Here is a 20,227-nt window from a genome sequence, read left to right on the forward strand (position 1 = left end):
TGAAAACTAGCTCAGTATTAATCTACTCTTACTTTGCATCGGAGAATTAATCGTGATTGAAGTAATATAAAAGCATGGACTAGAAAAATGCTTATTTTATTCAACTAGGTTGTTTATATTCCACCCTTTAACTGTAAAATAAGCTACAGTTAAGGTACAATCCAGTGTATCTGCACGAACTATTTCACTCACCGATCTTCCAACGCCCGATTAGGCAATCGGCACGCGGCCCAACGTGACGCCGACTCGACAGTTTTTTGGTGGATCTCGATAAATCCCTCATGCTCACTCTGCTATCACCTGAGTGTCGCCATTGTTGTCATTCTTTCTGAACTGAGGGATTTCACGTTTGCTTGGGTATCAGCAGTTGATCCTCTAATCAGCACCGGTTATTGAAGCTGAATGAATATAATGGCTCGGTGTTATCCCTCGCGCTTCCAGTTTTATCATTTGACTTCTCAACTAATGTAGGGAATTCGACCACAAACCCCGGAAGAATTCAAAGACACTCAAATACCAACACTTAGCACGGCACGCTAGAGGAAGATTGGGCAGCAGATATCTCATATCAGGTTTAACCTATGGCTAGATGCTATAGAAGCTATGATTTGTTGTGGAACTCCAATAATTCTCTATCTACAGATGCAGCTCTGTTGAGCCGCATGGCTGTACAATATGCAATGATACCCAGTCATATCACCAATCCAACCACGCCGGCTTACTGCTTCTGCAGACGCTCATATTCGCTGCGAACGATAGTTGGAAGCTCGCTGACCAGACTAGGCCGAGACGGTTTCCAATCCAAGAGATGGCGAGCACGCTGTGCACGGCCTCTTGAATTCATACCCCAACTGAGAGACTCGAAGCCCGCATATTTCTTTGCATCTTCCAAGTCAATAGTCTCTGCCTTGCCCTGTGGGATGTAACCCAGCTTTGCAGCGGCTTCGGCGGTGGACAGAGCCAAATCTCCCCAGCGATGCTCGCCATTCTCAGTTAGATAATATGCGTTGGCACCCCAAAGCCCGTCGTCATTACGGCCCTGAATTGCAGCATCCACGAGAAGAGAGTACACGTCACTGAGATCGTGAACGTGGACGTTGTTCCAGAGTGATTGCCCGCCGCCGATGATAGGTCCCTTCTTCAATTTCAGAGTCACCGTAGCCATCTCGTAGACCTGGCGACCGCGTTGAGAGCATGGACCACGACCCCGACCTGGCTATGATAAGCATGTGGAATCTTAAAGTCAAGGATAGAAAGAAAAAGATACTTACCATATATGGTTGGTGGGCAGACAAGCGCTGTTTTTACCACATCTGATGTCTTTGCTCCAGTTTCCAGAACTATTTTGTCGACATTCCGGTGAAAGGCATGGTCTGGCAGATTGACAAGCTCGTCCACCTTATCCCAATCATCATACACCTTCTCGCTCTTTTCGCCGTAGACATTTCTGTCCGAATCCTCGAAAGTCAGAATGCCAGTTCCGCCAGTGTGGAGCCAGTATCCTGGCTTTTCCTTGGAGTGGCCGGCTGCGAGTCCTGCAGCGATGGCATTTGCAGCTCCTACATGATCAGAGGCATCCGCAGTGTCTTTTGATGGAACATCAGTTTTCTTTTCTCATTTGACCTCAGCTCATTGAGACTCACGCAAAACAATATCGGCAGTAGCACTTTCTTTCTCCAATAGACTCGAGTCGTCCAGGTCACCTTGGACTATCCGAACAGATGGAAACTTCGCCTTCACTTGTTCTGCCTTCTCTGGGCTACGGACGAGGGCTGCATACGAGAATTCGGGGTGTTTGGCAGTCAGCACAGCCAGTGCATCCCCACCAATATATCCCGTTGCACCAGTACTGGAAATGGTCAGTGCCAAATTAAAAACAATCAAGCCTTCGAGAAAGGCTTACATGAATACCTTGGTCATCGTTGCTGGTTCTTTTATGGATAGCTTCTTTCGAATGTTGAGATTGTTTTTGTCTGATCTTGGCTGAGATTGACAGCTAGCCTACCCCCCACTTCTAGTCGATGATTGATAATCTCGCGGGGACAGATTGACGTCAGACTCCCCGCTTTCCAGTGCAACTTGTTCTCCTTGAGTTGGATAGAATAGCTTTGCGAGCAATAAATGCTTGTTGCTATACCATACAGCTGCGACTGAATATATGGTGAGCTTTTAGTAAGACTGTATTGGCATGCGCTGGACTATTGGAATAATTCTGGGTGAAATGTGCCACGGGTACCGACAACCAAACCTCGAAGCATCTCGACTTGCCAATAGCATTCATCATAGATGCTGCGGTGTTTCTATTTTAAACAACATACTAATATAAGCTAATTATTATAATATCTTCGGATGAAGTAACTAGAAAAGCTAATATAATTTTAACATTATAGAAAGCTTATTTTTTATAAAGTGCTTAACTATTACCTATTTAAATAGTATTTAGGAGGATAATCGATAAAAATTATTAAGCCTAATAGTACCTATAAAGTATATTAAAGAGTATTAATTAGATATTAGATTACTTATATACAGTATAGTCACCCCCTAGGCCGCTTAAAGTTTTAGTTCTAATTGTTAGAATAATGCGGCTTCGTATTTTTGTCGTCTTGTAAGGTGTAGCTATCCAAGAATAAAAGTATGGAATCGTGGTTTTGCTTTAATCCAAACTTTCAGAAAGGATTCTGCCAGAGCAACACGCTTGCTGATGCCATTCTTCGTCTCCACAACCATCAAGCTCACCCAAAAAAGTCTAATAAATGGCCGAGACGCCTTGTTGCCATAGAATAAATGCTCTCCTTTCGAGTCCTTCCAGTCTGCGAGCTTTTCCTTCTTATACAAATGACTGGGGGAAGGTCTGCCATCGATGTCAGATGGTATTGACACAGCCAAGACATCAAATTCGGCACCATCATTCCAACGGGGAATATTATGAATATGCTCCCAATTAACAGTGCCTTCTTGTAGCCATGCTATCATTGTGCCCTTTTTATCGCAAAGCTTGACGTAATCCTGAGGATTCTCGGGTATTTGAATCCGAAGACGCCGCGACTGGGCATAGGCCAGGATGCAACCATCGTAACAAGCTTGTTGGAGATGATATGGAAATCGTAACTCTTGATCATGTGCAGGTAGTACTCCCATAGACATACCATGTGCTTCATCACTTATCTCGCTGAGACAAGACCATCTATCACGCATAATGGTGACATATTGCTCCCATGTGGTCTTGACATTCAGCTCTTCCGGCAGTCGGCCTGGAAAGCATCCTCCTTTCCATGCAATTAACACAGAAAGCAATGCTACTTCCTCTGATATATAAAAGTATCTTATCGTGTCGCGAAGGATGTTCAATGGACTTTGGGTATTCGTCAAGGATGGAATCGCCCATTGCGACAGTGATACCACAATTTGTCCCGGGTAACCTTGTAACTGAGGGTCGACCTCTATTGCATTGTCGATAGAGGACCAAGACCAAGATGGAAAGACCTGTGTTGGACACTGAGGCCTTGGAGGGTATTTCCCATCTGTTGTCTTCCAAAGAATAGCCGAGCTGAATTCATCAAAGGGTAGACCGTAAAAGTGCTGTTGATTGTATCTGGAGTGCAGGATTCCGGAAATTGCATATAGTATATCAGATTTGTGTGAAAGGTCCCTCTGCGTGAATTCTCCTATAAGATGGGTATATTCGCATAATGAGTACGATGGTTTGAAGTTTTGCTGTTGATTTCCGTGATCTTCATTTTTAAATCTGCTCTGACCACGGCATTCATAGAAGGTCCCTTGATCTGATAAAAGGAGCAGTCTGGGGGACATTACTGCTTCTTGGCATGTCCACCCTCGAGTTTGCCATTTCGAGCCTTTAAGAAGCTTATAATACCAAGGTACCTCGAGAAGGTGTAGTCCTTGAGTCTGACCAGTCCACGTTGGGGACCGCTTTCGTTCATTTACCCCGGGAAGACCATAAGTGGCATCATCTCCTGCCATTGCAACCAGTGTGACATATGAGCCGCTGTATATATTACCCATGGCGTCAAGCTGAGCTTTCTTCTGGCCAGAGTCTTGGTCTTGCAGTATGCAAAGTCGATCAACCCAGAGAAATGGGATGTGCAAACTGCAGCAGGCATCAATCGCGTCATTAATTGTGGCAGATTGTAACTTTTCGCTTGATAAAGAGCCTTGCGCGCCAAGGCTGGTGATATTCTTTGTTGTTGCCTGGAGTGAATCGCTTTTATCCCCCCAGACATAGCTCAGAGTTGCATACATGCAGGATTCGGGAGCGAAAACTACACATCTTTTGTCTGTGTCGATGATACGGAATCCCGGAAAGGAGAATTTTTCTGCATGACAAGAAGCTTCGTGGTCTATACCACTATCACAGTCTCGTAGCCAAGTAGAAATGACATTCCAATCGACCCATGGCGATGGTATTGACAAGAACATTAGACTATTCCCCGATTGCCTAGGTGCAGTTCCCAAAAACTCTGTTATTACTAGAGGAGAAGTCAGCTTCATTTCACCTCAATCTAGAAAAGTTCTTCCACAATGGAATCGGGTTAGTCAATAGGAATACCATACGAAAGAAACCACTTATGTTTGGGCGTCTTAAACCACCAGGCCTCAAACTTAATTCAAGCACGAAATCGTAGACTTCATCGGTATGAGCAAACCCCGATGATGTGACTTTCAATTCCACTGCAAACAGCAGTGGAAGCCGTAGATTGTTTGCCATTGCAGTTGCCGTTTCTCCAAATATTTGACATGTCAGGCAATGGGTTGAGCGTTCTTGTAAATCACGGATAGTTCCTAGCTTGAAATGCAAATTTGGATAAAATGAATCACTCCTCACACATTGTATATAATGACCCAGCCTCATATGCCTGCATACCTCGCAACTCTTTAGTATAGATGTCTTCACATTTCAGGCAGCTGTCATGGAATAATAGCTTGTGAGATTCTTGAGATATAGTATAGCTTCCCTTGAATACATCCAAGACGGCTGAATATAGGGTACCCTCTTTGGAGCAGTAGCACAATGAACAAAATTCTTCAACGTGCTCTTTAGGCTCTTTCATTGGTTTGGAATCACTGATAGTGTCCATTTTAGTAGAAATCCAACTGTGTAATGCTGAATATACTCTAACTGAAAACTGGCATTGGAAAATTTTTAAATACCTACTAGTCTACTCATCTGGATATACTTATTATGCCCATCGCAAGCCACATGGCCTTATATGACTGGTAAAACAGGGATAATATATCGGTGGACTCGTTAGGTATCCAAAGTCTACCTAACAAGCGGGGTTTAGATGACCTGATATTTATAACATACTAAACCTCCTTTAGGTTAGCACTTTTCCAAATAGGAATAGCATAACAAAATTCTATACTGCCTTAATTAAAAAGATATAGCAAGCTTATATTATATTAGGGAAACATGAAAGTGGGGAGAGGAAGAAGCCAAGCAGCTTTGGTACATCACCCCAATCTAGAAAGACCTTTCTAGCACGTAAATGATTTGAAGGGAAGGAGCTCAATATCATGAAACTCGTGGAGATCACGAGAACCAGCTAACACAACTACAGCACTTCCCCAAATCTCAGCCCAGGAAACGAGAACAAAGTACCCAAACGTTGAACAAGCGACTAGGTGGATTTGGACTAAAGGATCTCGAGCCAATAAGCAGGAGACAGAGCTTTGCAGGGCCTCGTTCCGTGAGCATCACCAATACTTGCGGATGGAGGGCCGCTTCTATCCCAATCCAGCAATTTCGGCCGACAGTCGGAGTTGAATCGACAACTTCTGATCTGAACCAGTCATTCTTATCTTCATATTCTGTCATTTCTATTGACACGAGCTTATTATCATCGATATAGAGTAAATATCCGCGGAGTATCCTCAAGCAAACATGCAACCCTTTTTTGTATGGCCCCGATGCGCGATGCTCGACCCCGAATACTCCGACAACATATGGATGAATTTTCTTCCCTGGACAAAACGACAGGCGAAAGATGTTATTTTGTCTAATTCACAGACCGAAAAACCTTGGGCTAGAGATCTAATTGAACTCGTATATCGCCGGAACAACTTATATGTTGTCAAATGCAAAATTACCCGAACTCAATGTAGCATGGCCATATCGAAGCATCCTGATGGCTTGAGTCTTTCTCCGCGGCCTCGACAACATCGCAGATAAAGCGGTTGTTTCCGTCTTGCAGGGGCTATCTCTAGACTGTCTCTCTTGGCATTTTTTCTTCGCAAAGCTTTCGGGCGTTTCTGAGTGCTTTCCTGGTTCTGATTGATTAGACAAGATGGTGTCCTTTAGATTGCATACTTGACAGTGAATGCATACCCCGCTCTCCATGGCTTTAAATTTATTTCTCCCTGTTACCACTTCTCCCGGAAGCTTCGCTTCTTGAATGTTATGACACGTCAACACCAGCAACCATGACGACAGAAGGATCTAAGCTTGCCAGTGATGGTATCACGCCCGTGAGAAATATTGAAGCCCAGAGTGCTTTTGCATCCACCCTCATAGGAGACCCCGAGAAGCTTGACACATTAAACGAACCCAGTTCGGGAAAAGGAAACCAACACAAAAATCTCTACGGACTGAATATCGACACACCCGATACCCATGCCGGGGCAGATGCCGTATATGCAGCCAAGGCGCAGCTTTTGAACCAGGCATTGCTTGATCTGGAAATGGGATTATACCAGTGGTTGCTTTTTTTGATTACCAGCGTGGGCTGGTTCCTTGACAGTGTAAGTGAGTCGTACCCTGCAGAGAAGAAGCATGACTGATCGATTCGGATAGTTCTGGTTGATGTCTTTTCTCGTTATTGATCCTTCCGCCGCCAACGAAGCCCAGTTCTTCTATACTGGGGACAATTCTTCCTATCTATTCGTCAGCCTAATGGTTGGATTGACTGTCGGTGCAACAGCATGGCCTATGATGTCTGATGTCCTTGGCCGCAAATGGATCTTTACGAGTACACTGGTTTTGATGGGAATGGGTGGACTGGTCGGAGCTGGAATGCCGTCATTCACGGGGCTTTGTGTTGTTGGCTTCGTCGTGGGCCTTGCAATTGCTGGGAACCAGGCCGTAGACGCCATCATTCTCTTGGAGTCGCTACCAGCGTCGCATCAATTCCTAGTCTCCATGCAGGGTGCTTCCTGGGGTCTTGGTCAATTAGTTTCTGCCGCTGTCGGCTGGTAAGTTACTTCTGGACCCGGAAAGATTCAAATACTGATTAGAATCTACAGGGCATTCATCGCAGAATACACATGTGGCACTGGACCCGATGAAATTTCCACCGCACAGTCAATGTCCAGCCATAAGATCCGTGCAACCGGCCATAGCGGCAGCAGCAGCTCTTCCTGCCACTATGTATCCAACAAAGGCTGGCGGTACGTGTGGTGGACCTTTGGCTGTATCACCCTATTCCTATATCTCTGTCGCTTTGCATTCCCCCTCCGTGAAACGCCGAAATACCTCCTATCCAAACGCCGAGACGCCGAAGCCACCCAGCTTGTCAAGGATATCGCGATGTACAACAAACGCCAAACATGGCTGACTGAAGCCTCATTTGCTCGAATCGATTCGACAGTCGATGCCAGTGCACCGGAGTCTCGAAAGAAGTCAAGGACACAATCCCTTTTGTCATCCCTTGGTCCATTCGGCCTTTTCCTCCTTACGCTCATCTGGGCTACTACCGGTTTGACATTTACACTGCACAGAACGTACATAAGCAACTATCTCACTGCACGCGGTATAGAAGCCATTTCCGCCACTACCGTCACCACGGGCTACCTTTACAGTCGCTATCTCTACATTGCCCTATGTGCGGTTCCTGGACCTATCCTCTCTGGATTCCTCATAGAAGCCAAGGGAGTTGGAAGGAAACGCACAGGAGCGGCTATTGCAGTGTTGACTGGTTTATTCATGTTCCTATCAACGCTTTCACGATCTCATAATGCCGTTCTTGCCTTTGAATGCGTCCTATCGTTCCTTCAGTATGCTGGCCTTGCAGTTATCACCACATACACCGTGGAGGTATTCGCTGCACCAACTCGTGGCTTTGGGTTGGGGATTTTGGGATTCTTCTGGGGGCTATTTGGACTTATAGCCACCATCATCACAACATTCGATGCGTCGGGTGGATCTAAAGGTGGTCCTGTTTGGTTCTGCGGTGCTATCTGGGTAGTAATGGGGGGAATCTGGCTGGCACTACCAGTCGAGACACGGGGAAAAGCTGCCTCATAGAAACACCGTCAAGCGTAGCTCAACTGCATGGTGATATTCTATTGCTGTATCCTGAGTGTTCTCGGGTCATCCTATTGTAGCAGACCAATGCCAGAGGGAGTCTGGTGGCTCTGCATGCTACATAGACTTAAAATCGAGAATTGAGAAATCCAGGACCTGCACTATTCAATATCAATGATAACAACATAAAACCCTCTAGACAAAACGGAATCTATCGTTGGATTGCCTTTTGCCATTCCTCAGCATTCCTATAGACCCAACACGGAGAAAGGTCGCAGGTTGTTTGCGCGAGTTGTCTAGTGGTTTATGACGTCGCACTCGTAAGAAATGCGGAGGTCGGGAGTTCGAATCTCCCTTCGCGCTTTTTTTTGTTTGTTTTGTTTTGTTTTGTTTTTTTTTTTTTCTTTTAGCTTCCGGTTCTCACACACGCAAAACAATATAAAATCACATTGGCATCTCTCAACTCAGCCTCAACAATGTAGTTTTCTTTTTATTTCTGTGGATAGTAATAACCAAATCCCGGACATGCATTAATCTATCTACCCTATTAGCGATGGTTCATGCACTGCAACCTCGGACCAACTCTCCGACCAACTGCTGGCGTCGCTCAATATCCAGACAGCAGACTAAAGGGTGTGATGAGTTGTGAAATTCTTGGAGACTCCGTGGATCCAGAACACCAGCTGCAGTTTCTCAAGCGAAGTGCCAATTACTTCCGTATGCAAAGTATTTTGTTGCCCACAGACTGCTAAAGTGACAATAGCAGTAGCGAAGTACCCCTGTTCCTCCCATCAACCAAACAAAAAACATCCCGAAGAATCTCCAGTTTGATCATGATCTTCTCGAGTCATGGATATGCATAATTGTGGGTAGAGATAGAGCATCGTAACTCGTCAGCTTCTCCCCCCTTTTTCACCAACGACATCATTATTGGGCTCCGGCGGTGCGGGAATGCGATCCCACATGGATGGAGGGTTCATCCGTCAATCCACCATCTTAAGTGGAGAACCACACTCTGTCTCGCGATGATCCCAACTTCCTCGGGCCGTCACGCTGTCTGTTTGTCCAACATCACAGAAGCTATACCTTGCACACGCAGCATTGTGTCCAATGTATTTCCCATCGCAGCCTCGATGAATCCACGCAGGCCAAGGGCTTCCAGACGGGTGTTCCGTGCGGTCCCGTCCGAGGCCCCATCTTTGACCCGGTCTGTTTACTCTCTTTTAGTGTTATCAACAGCTACGCCGATCCGCACTGAATATAGACTCGTTTCTCGCTTCAGGGTCCAGTTGTGTGGGTGCGTAAACACCTCATGCCCATGCTGATTCGCCAACAACTGGTGCGCAGATGAGCCTTTCGCTGTCACCACATTTGAGACAAGTTTTGACTTGTGACGCTTGTGCGTGTTGAGGAAGGATATGGCGTGCATCATGCTGGCTGATTGGACTCAGCTCCCGTATCCGCGATATGAACGGCGAGAGCGTAATTAGAGTGGAGTGGACTGGCTGCTCAGTGCTCACCGTCCCTTTTTTTCTTTTTTTCTGAAGCTCGGACTTGGACTTAAATCGTCGACAGTCCCCGTCTTTCCGCGTGCACGCTCCTGAGTCTTATCCCGCGACAGCAAAAACTTCACAGTCACGACACGTCGAGAATTCAGAGGTCATGTCGAACGGACGCGGACGAAGCTTGATATGGCGCCTGATGGCTGCCTTTGAACCCGAGGAGCCGGACTATCCCCGTCTTTCCTCCCACCCCAACGCCCTGGGTTACCCTCCTATCCCTCATCCGAATGCACAGGAAGAAGACGTTTACCAGCAAAGTTACCCAACCAGTTACCAAAAAAGTCCCGAACAAAGTCGCGATCCAAGCCACAGTGACCCGCGAGCCCACCGCATCAATGTGGCTACAACAAATGCCGGTTCCCTCATTCCACCGGGCGACAAGCTCCTCGTTTTTCGCGCTCTGACAGGAATCGATAGCGTCCCTGCGCTGACAATACCCCACCACAACCCTCGCACTGCAGTCAATGTCGGTATCTACGCCCGCGTCGTGAGCGCCGAGCAAAAGGTCGCGAAGCGATATCGCTTTTTCAGCATCCTCATCAACACATGTCTGGGAATCCAGATCGTGGTCGCCGCCGCATTGACTGCCCTAGGCGCCGCGAGTGGTCCACACTCGGCCGTCACGGCGTTTGGTGCGATAAACACAATCATGGCTGGTATTCTGACCTACCTAAAGGGGTCGGGACTGCCGGATCGTCTTAAGCACTACCAGAACGAATGGCGAAATATCCGAGAATACATCGAGCAGCGAGAACGAGAATTTTGTTTGGACGGATGTCTACTGGACGTGCAGGAGGAAATACAAATCGTCGAGAGCATGTATGAGGGCGTCAAGCGCGAGATCGAAGCTACAAAGAGTGGTGAACATAGCAATAATTCTGGTGGAAGCAATCGACGGGCCTTCTTCCCGACTTCTCACAATGCGCAACCGAATGCTCCTCAACGGGGCGAATCGCACAGCCCAATATCAGTCCCGGAACCGTCGTTAGAAAAGCATTGAATCGAGTGATAAAGTCTGGGATTTGACGCAGAAAGAGAAGGGCACAAAGACTGTTTGGCCTGCTGGATCGGCCTTTCGGTTGGATATAATCAGGTCGTGACTCGCGAAGGTGGTTTACACACCAAAAGCATTACCATGCAGATGATGAGTGAAGTGACATGTATCCCTATCAGAGTACTGTGAGCAGCACCTCTGAGACTTTTTATTAATGTATTTATGACTTGTATAATCGGATAAAGAAAGCGGGGTTCTTAATTGGTTAATGTTTGTCTCCCGAGTTATTGCGGTATTAATATTCCTTTGGTAGAATAGACCGAAAGCACGATTTAAAAAATTTTGAGTATATTAAGCAATAATATATGCAGTATGCCTGTCTATAAGGACAACCTGGCGTCGTGCATCAAGACGATCCCGGCCCGCAAATGCTTCAGATGAAGGTGGCATCATCAGCTGACCGCCCATCATCACCACCACCATAATCTCCAATTCCCCATTTCCCCAACACCAAATTACCCCTCTTCCAAGATACAGCATAGAGACTACCAACCTCAAAACCTTGAACATGACCATCGAAATTCACCCCGCAACCCCCTCTGACGCCCCCGCCCTGGCCGAAGTCTTCCTCTCCACATTCTCCGACAACTTCAACGTCGCCCTCTTCCCCCGCACTCAAGATGTCCGCGACTGGTGGATTAGCAAATTCACATCAGACATCACCAGCTGCACGAGCTCTCCTCCACTAAATATCGTGCTCAAGGCTATAGATACATCGAGTCAGAATGGGGACGGCGAGGCAACGATCGCGGGGTTTGCGAACTGGAAGCTTCCCGGGAACGAGGACACGGACGAGGAGGCGGTTTCGTGGCCTGAAAGCTGTATACCCGAGTTGTGTGAGAGGTTCTTTGGGGTGATGAAGGAGAAGAGGGATAAATATATGGGTGCAAAGAGGCATTATTGTACGTCACACAAAACTGGCTGTGCAATTTTGACAATTCCAATGCACCCCGACTGACGGGTTTCAGACCTCGACATCTTAGGGACGCATCCGGCATATCGCGGTCGGGGAATCGCTTCGCAACTGCTCCAGTGGGGGATCAGTCGGGCGGACCAAGAGGGTGTCGATATCTTCCTTTCCTCCTCGCCGCAGGGGAGACATTTATATGATAAGTATGAGTTTCGGGTTCTGGAGACGGAGAAGATCTTCCCGGATTATGTGCAGAGCTATTTGGTGCGGGCGCCAGGCCAATAATGAAGGTATTCATGCTCGAATTGATGCCTTTTTTTCTTGACGAATGTAATGAAATGGTATATTCATGTCGCATGTCCCTCGGTCGGAGATTTCCCTGAATTATTTCCTTTTCTTATATCATGTTCTTCACCCATTGTCCTCTGTCATTGTCATTTTCCTGTTGATATATCCAATTGCCCCTGCATTGCCCATCATTTGCAATGAACAGCCAATCAAAGAACAGCCTCGGTTTTACAGGCCAATCATATTTCTGGATTTCTTCATTTTCAGGCGTCTATTCCAAACCTGTACTAGAGGGGTGTTCTGATTGGCCACTGATCACGAAGAGGGCGTCCTATCGATAAGAAACCCCCGCGCATTTATAATTCACGATTTTGGGAGCTTCATTTTTGCAACATCCCATCGCGAGAAGTCGCTGTTTCTGCTGCTGAGAAAGACAGAATTGACACCAATCAATCAAATCCAGCATCATGGGTGAAGCTCCAGCTCCGAAAGAGCATCTGCTCATTGTCTTCTTTCGGGATCAGCCAACCGCGCAGCTCGAGTACGTCCAGCGCAAATTCCCAGAGGCCGAAGTGACATTTCACAAGATCAAAATGGGTGCCCCCGTTCCCAAAGGTTTTTTTTTGTGGCAGGTAGTCTACTGCAATTGCTGATATCGGACAGAATTGGCTCAAAAGGCCACTCTCCTCGTGACATTTACCAACCTACCTAACCCAGAAGATGCGCAGAAGTAAGCCAACTGACTAGTAGTGACCGTTCCAAACCATTCGTTCCTTAATTGACCTTTGGATATAGTCTCAAGCTCATTCATACTTTCTCCGCCGGACTCGATCACCTCCTCGGCCACCCAATCCTTCAATCTACGAACATCCCCATCTCCACCAGCTCTGGTATCCATGGTCCTCCTATCGCAGAGTGGGCTGTTATGAACTGGATGGTGGCATCGAGAAAGTTTATCGAGTCATATGAAGCACAAAGGGCACATCGCTGGGCCTCTGTGAATGAATATTTCGATGGCTTGAGCGATCAGGTGGGCAAGAGGGTTGGCATTCTGGGATATGGAAGTATCGGGCGACAAAGTATGATTCCCCAATCCCCTTTTAACTTTATCAAATGCTAATATACAACAATTCCTGTAGTTGCCCGCGTTTCCGCCGCCTTGGGAATGACCGTATATGCCTACACAGCCTCTCCCCGCACTACACCCGAGTCTCGTCGCGATAACGGCTATATTGTCCCCGGAACTGGTGACGCAGACGGTTCGATCCCGGTATCCTGGCACCATGGCACAGATAAAGCCTCCATCCACTCTTTCCTCTCCCTTGGCCTCGACCACCTCGTCATCGCTATCCCTCTAACACCGCAAACAACCAAACTCATCGGTGCCGAAGAATTCGCCCTCCTCTCCGCAAAGAGCACCAACCCTTACACTAAACCATATGTGACCAACATTGCCCGAGGCAAGGTCATCGACCAGGATGCTCTGATTGCATCACTCAAGTCTGGCGAGTTAAGTGGTGCAGCGGTGGATGTGACGGACCCTGAACCACTCCCGGAAGATCATCCATTGTGGGACGCACCGAATGTGCATATCAGTCCGCATGTCAGTTCGCTTGGGCGGGAGTATTTCCCGCGGTCGGTAGATATCTTACGATTGAATGTTGATCGGTTGCGAAAGGGAGAGGAGATGGTTAATGAATATAAGAGGGAGAAGGGATACTGAATGGTATGCGACATCGATGATTGCATTGTATATAACTAGACATATATTGAGTTGCATACCGATTAGATAGACCAGTGGCGGCATTCTTAAGCGTCCGCAAGACTGGTTATTAGATGGTCATGCATCTAACAGTATATATTTCATTCTTCCTCAAATCATCCCACAAATCCCAATCCATTCAACAGACTTACGCCAAATAACACCTCGCAGTCTCCTCCACAAAAACACCAATAAACCCACTCCCCAACACAGCCCAGGTCCACGGATTCGCCAGCTCCGAAACGCTCGGCCAGAAGCTATTCTTCTCGTTGCGCCAGCTCAAAAGCTGCGCGTACTTTTGCGGATCTTCCTTTTCGTACCGCTCTTCTTGGCTGGCTTCGTTCTGCTTGTCGCCTCCCACGAAGCGGAGGTACACGTAGTTTGCGATAGGGCCCAGGAGAACAAGGGGGTTGAATGTGTTGGCGGCGTTGAGGAGAATGAAAGAGAAGTGCACCAGGGAGTCACCCAAGTAGCTAGACATTGTTAGTATATGATTTCCTCGAGAAAAGATGGCGGAAACTCACTTCGGATGCCGGACAATACTCCACACACCATGACGACAGAGATCCGTCCGCTCTCCACGATGCAACTCAAGCTGCGTGTCTGCCATAACCTCCATCGCGAAACCCGCACTGAACAAGCCCACACCCAACGCGCGGATACTCTTGGACACGTCCGGATCAACCGAGATAGCCGAGTGCGTCATGCAGAAAGGCAGGGTAAACGGCAACGAGATGAACGTGAGAAACACTGCCTCGGGAGCGAATAGCTTGAAGAATGCCGTTTTCCAGAATCCCGCGGGGTCCTTGGCTTTTAGTTCATCGTATCGGGGGTCGTCTTTTCCGCGGGCGAGAGTCCTTGACACGATGCGGTAGAAGAGTCGTGTACCCCAAGCTGTCACGCCGCCCAGCAGGACCTTCTCAGTCCATGGGAGACTGCTCCATGCGTCGGTGAATGATATGTTGTTGTAGTACATAGGACGTCCGAGAGCGCTCCACCAGGCGTTGATGACCTGGCTAGACGGCCAGTTCCAATCTTTAATTTCGCCCCTATCTGTCGCTTTTGCGGCGATGAAGCTCGCGACAGACAGACCGGAGTGTAAAGCGAATGAGGGCAGTATGGTCGATCTTAGAATCCCGACATCGCCGGTTCTCAAATGCAGGTCATGGCTATGCGATATGTTGTATGCCCGGTCGACATCGATCACGGGCGATACGCCGTATGCCTCCATATTGTAAATTGAAGGTATTTCACTGATGCGAGTGAAATGACGTTTAACTTGGGCGCGAGATGGGGGATTTTGTAGCAGAGTTGAGTGTTGATGTAAGGATTATGTAACTGTCTTTGCCAGGCTTGGTGAGTTCCACCACAACACTTTAAGAATGAAAACAAGTTATATTGTATGATATCACATGTGGTTAATATATAATACAGGGAATTGGTTGATCGACATGGACTTGATATTTTTTGAATCGCCGTGTTTCTTCGCAAGTAGAAGTGAATATGACGCAGCCGGCTGCATCCAGATTTAGAAACCCCGCAAGGCGACGGAAAGGTCAACAAATATGAGAAATTCGAATGGAAAAGAAAAAGAAACAGGCAAAGCAGACAAATGTATCAGAAAAAAAGGCGGCAGTACATATAACTAATGCTCCTGTATGTATACCAGATGCAATATAAGTGAGAAAGGATGAGATCTATCGAAGATTATTCAGGCTCTAGTCCATTTTGTTGCTCGATCACGGCAGTAAAATTAAAGTTCAAGTTTGGTTCTCGACATTGATCTTTGGTCCTATATTGCTCATTAGTCAAATTTGATAGCCGATGGCTCCAGTATTCGAGAAGATCATCCGAATCTGACGCAGTAAATGCTTCAATATGTGTTCCATCCCGTGTATATAAATCTTCTTTTAACGTATGCTTCATGGTGTTTGAAAGCAGAGGCTCACTTGCCGGTAGCCTCAGACAAAGATCATGAATGTCACAGTCTTCAGATATTTTCTCCAGAGGAAGCTTGCTCGTGTTTGTTCGTCGAGCCTTTAGGCCATTTTTCGAAACGTCACTTTGTTGACGCATAAGATATGCCCTTGGGTCATACGGGTTTAGCCTAGGCCTTGATATCGAGTCTGCCGAAATTGAATGGGGTTGCTCTGTACTATCGTTCAAATCTGAATTCAAAACTGCTCGTGCTGCGAGATATCGACTTTGATGGGGGTTCGAAGAGCTAGGTATCTCATGGCGGTTCCTCTTTTGCTCACGCCGCTGCTGTATAGCCTCTTTCTTTCGGCGCTCAAAGTCAAGGGCGTCCTCTAAATCACTGTTGATCCCCTTTTCCGAATGTTTATGAAGCCTAGCGGCCCACGTTTCAAGCACTGGAAGTTCCCGGCGTTGTTCTGGGATTTCTACAGGTCGACTTCCCAAAGAAGAAGTAATGTTTTCGGGCGGCGATTGTGATACGTTCGAAGTGTTTGGTGTGTTCTCAGGACTTTCACGCTGTGGATATCGGTCTTCGACATCATTTGATGCTGTATCTAGTGATTGTTCTCGTCCAAATCGTTCCCGTGCTAGCTGGGTCAAGGACGGTCCGTCCTCATCCTGCTCAAGTTGATTTCCAGGATTGTTTTGATCAAGAGTAGCCTGAGTGGTCTTGACAAACCAGGTATCGAGAGCTCCATTGCCATATCGCTCCTTGTCACGCTCCCTTGCTGCTCTCTTCGGGTCATTCTGTGCTGGGGTGGTTGGTGATGTTTGGGAAAACTGGAACAAGGGCTGTGAATGGTGAATGTTGGTAGGAGAGGCCGAGTTTGAATTTGAGGTTGAAGGACTTGGTAAGGCTGGGCTGCTTGGCTGTCCACCATCTAGAGCCCTGTGCCTCCGAGGATGCTCTTTGGCCGCATTATGTTTTGGCAAAAGCATCCTATTTTCAACGGCTGAGTTGGATTTTTCCGGTGTTCGAATTGGAACATTCAGCCTTGTCATGGACCATGGGCTCACAATTTCCACATCTTTCGAAGTTGCCTGATTAATGGTCTGTTCTGTTCCAGGTGGCGATGAGCTCTGGAAGTCCCTCCTGCGATAAGTGCTCGGAAGCGGGGATTTAAACTGCGAATAAGTTGTGACAAGCGGCGCTACAATAGGATTATCGTTCACATCTCGGTGCTGTGGGGTGGATTGAACAGAGTCCTTCCGAGCCATCAATAGGTCGAATCCGTTGCTGTTTTGTGCTTTTTCTTTGCCTTTGGCTGGAGCGGCACTTTTCTCAGAAGCACTCAATTCGCCATAAGTGTCTCGAAATAAATCTTCCACAAAGGAAAGTACTTGATCGGCATCTTCGAACAATACATCGTCCTTGGCTGGTTCAATGTTGACATCATACGTGCCTTGGGGACACTGTATATGCAGGCAAATGAAGGGGTCGGTGATATTAGGAGAATGGTCATTGCTAGAACAAGTCGAGCGGAGATAGGATTTATAAACTTTCGTGATCTTGTGTCCAATCCCTCTGGAAGTTGATACTGGCCGTCCGTCGACGATGAAGTACTGGCCTCCGTTATACACCTTTGAAATGTCTACCTTTGTCAGTTAACGGCAGCGACCAGGAACAAGTTCAAATACCAGAATCAGCTTTGGGCAGGAAGGCCACAAGCTTAAAGTTTGATATATCCATCAATTGGTTCTGCTGAATATCCGTAGAATCCTCTTCTGGAGGCCATCGTTTCAGAAGGCAATTGGAGGCAACGTCTTTGCCAGTAATCTTCAGTGCCGCATCAACGAGAGTGGCATTTTGACCCGGTGCATACATCCAATTATTGCTTTCATTCTTGGCTTTGAGAACCCTGAAAGACAACCTTTTGGTGGGCTGGGCCATAGCATAAACATGAAGCATCTTCTTTATCTTTGTCAATGTTTTGCCGGCGCTTTTGAGGGCTGTCTGCTTGCGAACAGGAATGTGCTTTAGAAAGTCCGTCATGCGGATGCTAGTGCCCACTGGATGCGATGCACGATTAATGCTGTATGATAACAGTCAGTATCATAAACAGCAATATAGAGTAAGAGAAGCATATACCTAACGATTTCACCATCCCTTCCATATTTGACGGCTGTCCCAACTAGTTCTGCCTCGGTTCTGGTGACGACAGTCAAGCTGCCGGACATCTCAGCGGCACTGGCTAGAGCCTCACCTCTGAATCCCAGTGAGCTCCCACCAATATTTTTGAGATCCTCGACCGTTTGGATCTTGCTGGTAAAGGTGCGTTTGCAAACGAATCCATGGTCCTGCGAGGGAATACCATGTCCATTGTCTTTGACCTGAATTACATCCAGCGTGTTCTGGGAGATCTCTATTGTCACAGAGCTCGCGCCTGCGTCTAGCGCATTGTCTAGCAGCTCTTTGACAAGGGAACAAGCATCTGAAATGACAGATGTTGAGCCAATTGCCCGAACAGTGGCCGGGGGAAGGGCCACAATCGGCATCCTCGGCTTATATGAAGGAACATACGATCATAGCTGTTCCGGGCATCAAGAAATGTTGATTTTCAAGCCAAAACTGATGGCTCTAGAATATATAGATATTATTCTGATGTTTTATAGGCGATAAGTGCCGTTCTCGATGGATAAACATGGACGTCGTAAACGAAAGCAAAGGTCTTGCGAACCGGGAGATTCTATTTCCACGCACTGCCATCCGGTGTTGTGATCACGTGGGATTAGTCAACAGTACACGTCTCGCGGACTCGAATCGACCAACATGCATCTCCAGTTCTCAATCGCCAATTTCCATATTCGAGGTTTGATATCCTCGAGGAACCCGCTGGCTTTCTCGATAGATATGCAAATTCTCTGATATGGCTCACGGACCTTTCTCTATATCAGAGTTGGCCACACCGGCAGTCTCCACATTGATCGGCTTTCTCGCGTACAGCTCCCAGTACTTTTTTCTGCGGTTTGAGGCAATACCATTCCGGAAAAATGAAATTTGGACAGTCAACATCTTTGCTACATGCATCTGGATATGCTACTATCGAACATGTACTGTAGACCCAGGACGAGTCCCTAAAGACTGGGAACCGGCAGACCGTAAGCAACTGGAAGCTGACCGCGTGAGTGGACGGCAACGATGGTGTCGTAGATGCGAAGCCTACAAGCCACCACGCGCTCACCATTGCAGAACATGCCAGAGGTTAGTCTTGTCACATAATGATCGGGACTGGTGCTGACGATACCAACCAGATGTGTTCCCAAAATGGACCATCACTGTCCCTGGACAAGAAACTGCGTCTCTCACTCGACGTTCCCACACTTTATTCGGTTTCTATTTTATGCGGTGACTGGAATGTCATATTTGGAGTCGCTCTTGTTGGAAAGGGCGTCGCTAATCTGGAGGCACAGAGACCTGCCTAGCGTAAGAGACGTGGCCGTTTCCAGTTCGAGACTTTTTTGCTAACAGTTTTCGCAGTACCTAGGCCCAAGTTTATTCCAAATGGCCCATATTCTCATTTTATTTGTGATAAATAGCTTGACCGTTTTTGCCCTTTTCATTCTTTTGGCGAGGAGTCTTTGGACCCTTGGTTCGAATGTCACCACCATCGAATCTTGGGAGATTGAGAGACACAAAACTCTGCTTCGAAGAGCAAGATATTTCGGGGGGTACTTGGAAGGCCCGGGAGGTATCAAAATACGAATCAAGAAGCAGGAATTTCCGTACGACATTGGGATCCTGGCAAACATCAAGGCGGGTATGGGTGGAAGTATAAATGTTAGTTACCGCTGTCTATTCTTCAGTTCTGTTTGGCTTACGGCTAACTCACATCTTCTAGATCTTGAGCTGGTTTTGGCCACTTGCACAAACCCCTAGCCCTCAGTCAGGCTTGGATTTTGAAGTGAATGGGTTCGAAGGTCAGTAGCAAAACGCTTTATAACGTCTGATATGCATGGCGATTTTAACGCCATATAGAATCAAATGTGTCATGGCCCCCGCCAGATCCGGATCGCATTCCGCTGCCGGCTAAATCATTCAGAAACGATGATGCATTTACGGACCCCCAGACTTATAGCTCCGCCTATGAACAAGTGGAGGCATTCAACCGTCGCAAGGCCGAAGACTTGAAGCGTCAAAAAGCTGGAATGGAAGTCCAGCGTCGAAAACGGTTTGGAAAACGACTTAAGGAGGAGAACAATAGGGACAGTGACTCGGAGGGAACGGATCCTCGCAGTGATAACGAATCCGATGATGGCGAAGAGGGATGGAAGAACTCAGAGGGAGAGCGCCTACGCGACTTTGGGGTGGATGAGGATATCGAGTTCTATGATGAGGAAGATATACCTCTTGGCATTCTCATGCAACAGCGCAGCAAGCGTCAATGAGGGCAATGGTGGTTTGTGCTAGGCC

The 20,227-nt window shown here is 47.2% G+C and overlaps 9 protein-coding genes and 1 non-coding gene across 10 annotated transcripts; 6 read left to right on the top strand and 4 right to left on the bottom strand.

The window, feature by feature from the left end:
* Positions 1-502: 502 nt before the first annotated feature.
* Positions 503-2,193, bottom strand: ASPWEDRAFT_45191 (uncharacterized protein). The gene is made up of 4 exons (XM_040836464.1): positions 1,904-2,193; positions 1,644-1,849; positions 1,272-1,586; positions 503-1,212 (listed from the first exon to the last, which is right to left on the bottom strand). Exons 1-4 carry the CDS (start codon positions 1,918-1,920, stop codon positions 719-721), a joined length of 1,032 nt encoding a protein of 343 aa, XP_040684902.1. The 5' UTR covers positions 1,921-2,193; the 3' UTR covers positions 503-718.
* Positions 2,194-2,493: 300 nt separating this feature from the next.
* Positions 2,494-4,677, bottom strand: ASPWEDRAFT_688816 (HET domain-containing protein). The gene is made up of 2 exons (XM_040838990.1): positions 4,571-4,677; positions 2,494-4,490 (listed from the first exon to the last, which is right to left on the bottom strand). The coding sequence occupies exon 2, from the start codon at positions 4,438-4,440 to the stop codon at positions 2,620-2,622; it is 1,821 nt and encodes a 606-aa protein (XP_040684903.1). The 5' UTR covers positions 4,441-4,490; positions 4,571-4,677; the 3' UTR covers positions 2,494-2,619.
* Positions 4,678-6,406: 1,729 nt separating this feature from the next.
* On the top strand, positions 6,407-8,459 carry ASPWEDRAFT_163100 (uncharacterized protein). The gene is made up of 3 exons (XM_040829840.1): positions 6,407-6,762; positions 6,815-7,212; positions 7,264-8,459. The coding sequence occupies exons 1-3, from the start codon at positions 6,445-6,447 to the stop codon at positions 8,261-8,263; spliced, it is 1,716 nt and encodes a 571-aa protein (XP_040684904.1). The 5' UTR covers positions 6,407-6,444; the 3' UTR covers positions 8,264-8,459.
* Positions 8,460-8,548: 89 nt separating this feature from the next.
* On the top strand, positions 8,549-8,626 carry ASPWEDRAFT_t180. Its single transcript has one exon. It is a non-coding gene; the product is annotated as a tRNA-Thr (tRNA).
* Positions 8,627-9,925: 1,299 nt separating this feature from the next.
* Positions 9,926-10,825, top strand: ASPWEDRAFT_176318 (uncharacterized protein; the record flags this gene model as incomplete). The annotated part of the gene is made up of 1 exon (XM_040831484.1): positions 9,926-10,825. One exon carries the CDS (start codon positions 9,926-9,928, stop codon positions 10,823-10,825), a length of 900 nt encoding a protein of 299 aa, XP_040684905.1.
* A 412-nt stretch (positions 10,826-11,237) lies between these two features.
* ASPWEDRAFT_45197 (GNAT family N-acetyltransferase) lies at positions 11,238-12,306 on the top strand. Its single transcript, XM_040836465.1, has 2 exons — positions 11,238-11,781; positions 11,848-12,306. Exons 1-2 carry the CDS (start codon positions 11,388-11,390, stop codon positions 12,072-12,074), a joined length of 621 nt encoding a protein of 206 aa, XP_040684906.1. The 5' UTR covers positions 11,238-11,387; the 3' UTR covers positions 12,075-12,306.
* A 3-nt stretch (positions 12,307-12,309) lies between these two features.
* On the top strand, positions 12,310-14,080 carry ASPWEDRAFT_688857 (D-isomer specific 2-hydroxyacid dehydrogenase family protein). The gene is made up of 4 exons (XM_040838992.1): positions 12,310-12,692; positions 12,741-12,807; positions 12,873-13,156; positions 13,217-14,080. The coding sequence occupies exons 1-4, from the start codon at positions 12,545-12,547 to the stop codon at positions 13,798-13,800; spliced, it is 1,083 nt and encodes a 360-aa protein (XP_040684907.1). The 5' UTR covers positions 12,310-12,544; the 3' UTR covers positions 13,801-14,080.
* On the bottom strand, positions 13,988-15,070 carry ASPWEDRAFT_118486 (DUF1295 domain protein; the record flags this gene model as incomplete). The annotated part of the gene is made up of 2 exons (XM_040828828.1): positions 13,988-14,312; positions 14,364-15,070. 2 exons carry the CDS (start codon positions 15,068-15,070, stop codon positions 13,988-13,990), a joined length of 1,032 nt encoding a protein of 343 aa, XP_040684908.1.
* Positions 15,071-15,546: 476 nt separating this feature from the next.
* ASPWEDRAFT_118456 (putative DNA mismatch repair protein) lies at positions 15,547-18,312 on the bottom strand (the record flags this gene model as incomplete). The annotated part of the gene is made up of 3 exons (XM_040828823.1): positions 15,547-17,408; positions 17,455-17,849; positions 17,906-18,312. The coding sequence occupies 3 exons, from the start codon at positions 18,310-18,312 to the stop codon at positions 15,547-15,549; spliced, it is 2,664 nt and encodes an 887-aa protein (XP_040684909.1).
* A 371-nt stretch (positions 18,313-18,683) lies between these two features.
* Positions 18,684-20,202, top strand: pfa4 (putative palmitoyltransferase with autoacylation activity Pfa4; the record flags this gene model as incomplete). The annotated part of the gene is made up of 5 exons (XM_040828914.1): positions 18,684-19,018; positions 19,069-19,240; positions 19,295-19,594; positions 19,656-19,734; positions 19,793-20,202. 5 exons carry the CDS (start codon positions 18,684-18,686, stop codon positions 20,200-20,202), a joined length of 1,296 nt encoding a protein of 431 aa, XP_040684910.1.
* Between the last annotated feature and the right edge of the window lie 25 nt (positions 20,203-20,227).

Source organism: Aspergillus wentii, assembly GCF_001890725.1.
Source record: "Aspergillus wentii DTO 134E9 unplaced genomic scaffold ASPWEscaffold_8, whole genome shotgun sequence".
NCBI lineage: Eukaryota > Fungi > Ascomycota > Eurotiomycetes > Eurotiales > Aspergillaceae > Aspergillus > Aspergillus wentii.

Excerpts from the sequence above, each read along its gene's own strand:
- ASPWEDRAFT_688816 (XM_040838990.1), bottom strand. The coding sequence starts at position 4,440 with ATGTTCTTGTCAATACCATCGCCATGGGTCGATTGGAATGTCATTTCT.
- ASPWEDRAFT_163100 (XM_040829840.1), top strand. The coding sequence starts at position 6,445 with ATGACGACAGAAGGATCTAAGCTTGCCAGTGATGGTATCACGCCCGTG. Across the intron at positions 6,763-6,814 it reads TGGGCTGGTTCCTTGACAGT|TTCTGGTTGATGTCTTTTCT; the intron begins GTAAGTGAGTCG and ends CGATTCGGATAG. Across the intron at positions 7,213-7,263 it reads GTTTCTGCCGCTGTCGGCTG|GGCATTCATCGCAGAATACA; the intron begins GTAAGTTACTTC and ends TAGAATCTACAG.
- ASPWEDRAFT_688857 (XM_040838992.1), top strand. The coding sequence starts at position 12,545 with ATGGGTGAAGCTCCAGCTCCGAAAGAGCATCTGCTCATTGTCTTCTTT. Across the intron at positions 12,808-12,872 it reads AACCCAGAAGATGCGCAGAA|TCTCAAGCTCATTCATACTT; the intron begins GTAAGCCAACTG and ends CTTTGGATATAG. Across the intron at positions 13,157-13,216 it reads TGGAAGTATCGGGCGACAAA|TTGCCCGCGTTTCCGCCGCC; the intron begins GTATGATTCCCC and ends CAATTCCTGTAG.
- ASPWEDRAFT_45197 (XM_040836465.1), top strand. The coding sequence starts at position 11,388 with ATGACCATCGAAATTCACCCCGCAACCCCCTCTGACGCCCCCGCCCTG. Across the intron at positions 11,782-11,847 it reads GGGTGCAAAGAGGCATTATT|ACCTCGACATCTTAGGGACG; the intron begins GTACGTCACACA and ends GACGGGTTTCAG.
- ASPWEDRAFT_45191 (XM_040836464.1), bottom strand. Across the intron at positions 1,587-1,643 it reads TACTGCCGATATTGTTTTGC|ACACTGCGGATGCCTCTGAT; the intron begins GTGAGTCTCAAT and ends TTCCATCAAAAG. Across the intron at positions 1,213-1,271 it reads CTGCCCACCAACCATATATG|GTCGGGGTCGTGGTCCATGC; the intron begins GTAAGTATCTTT and ends TATCATAGCCAG.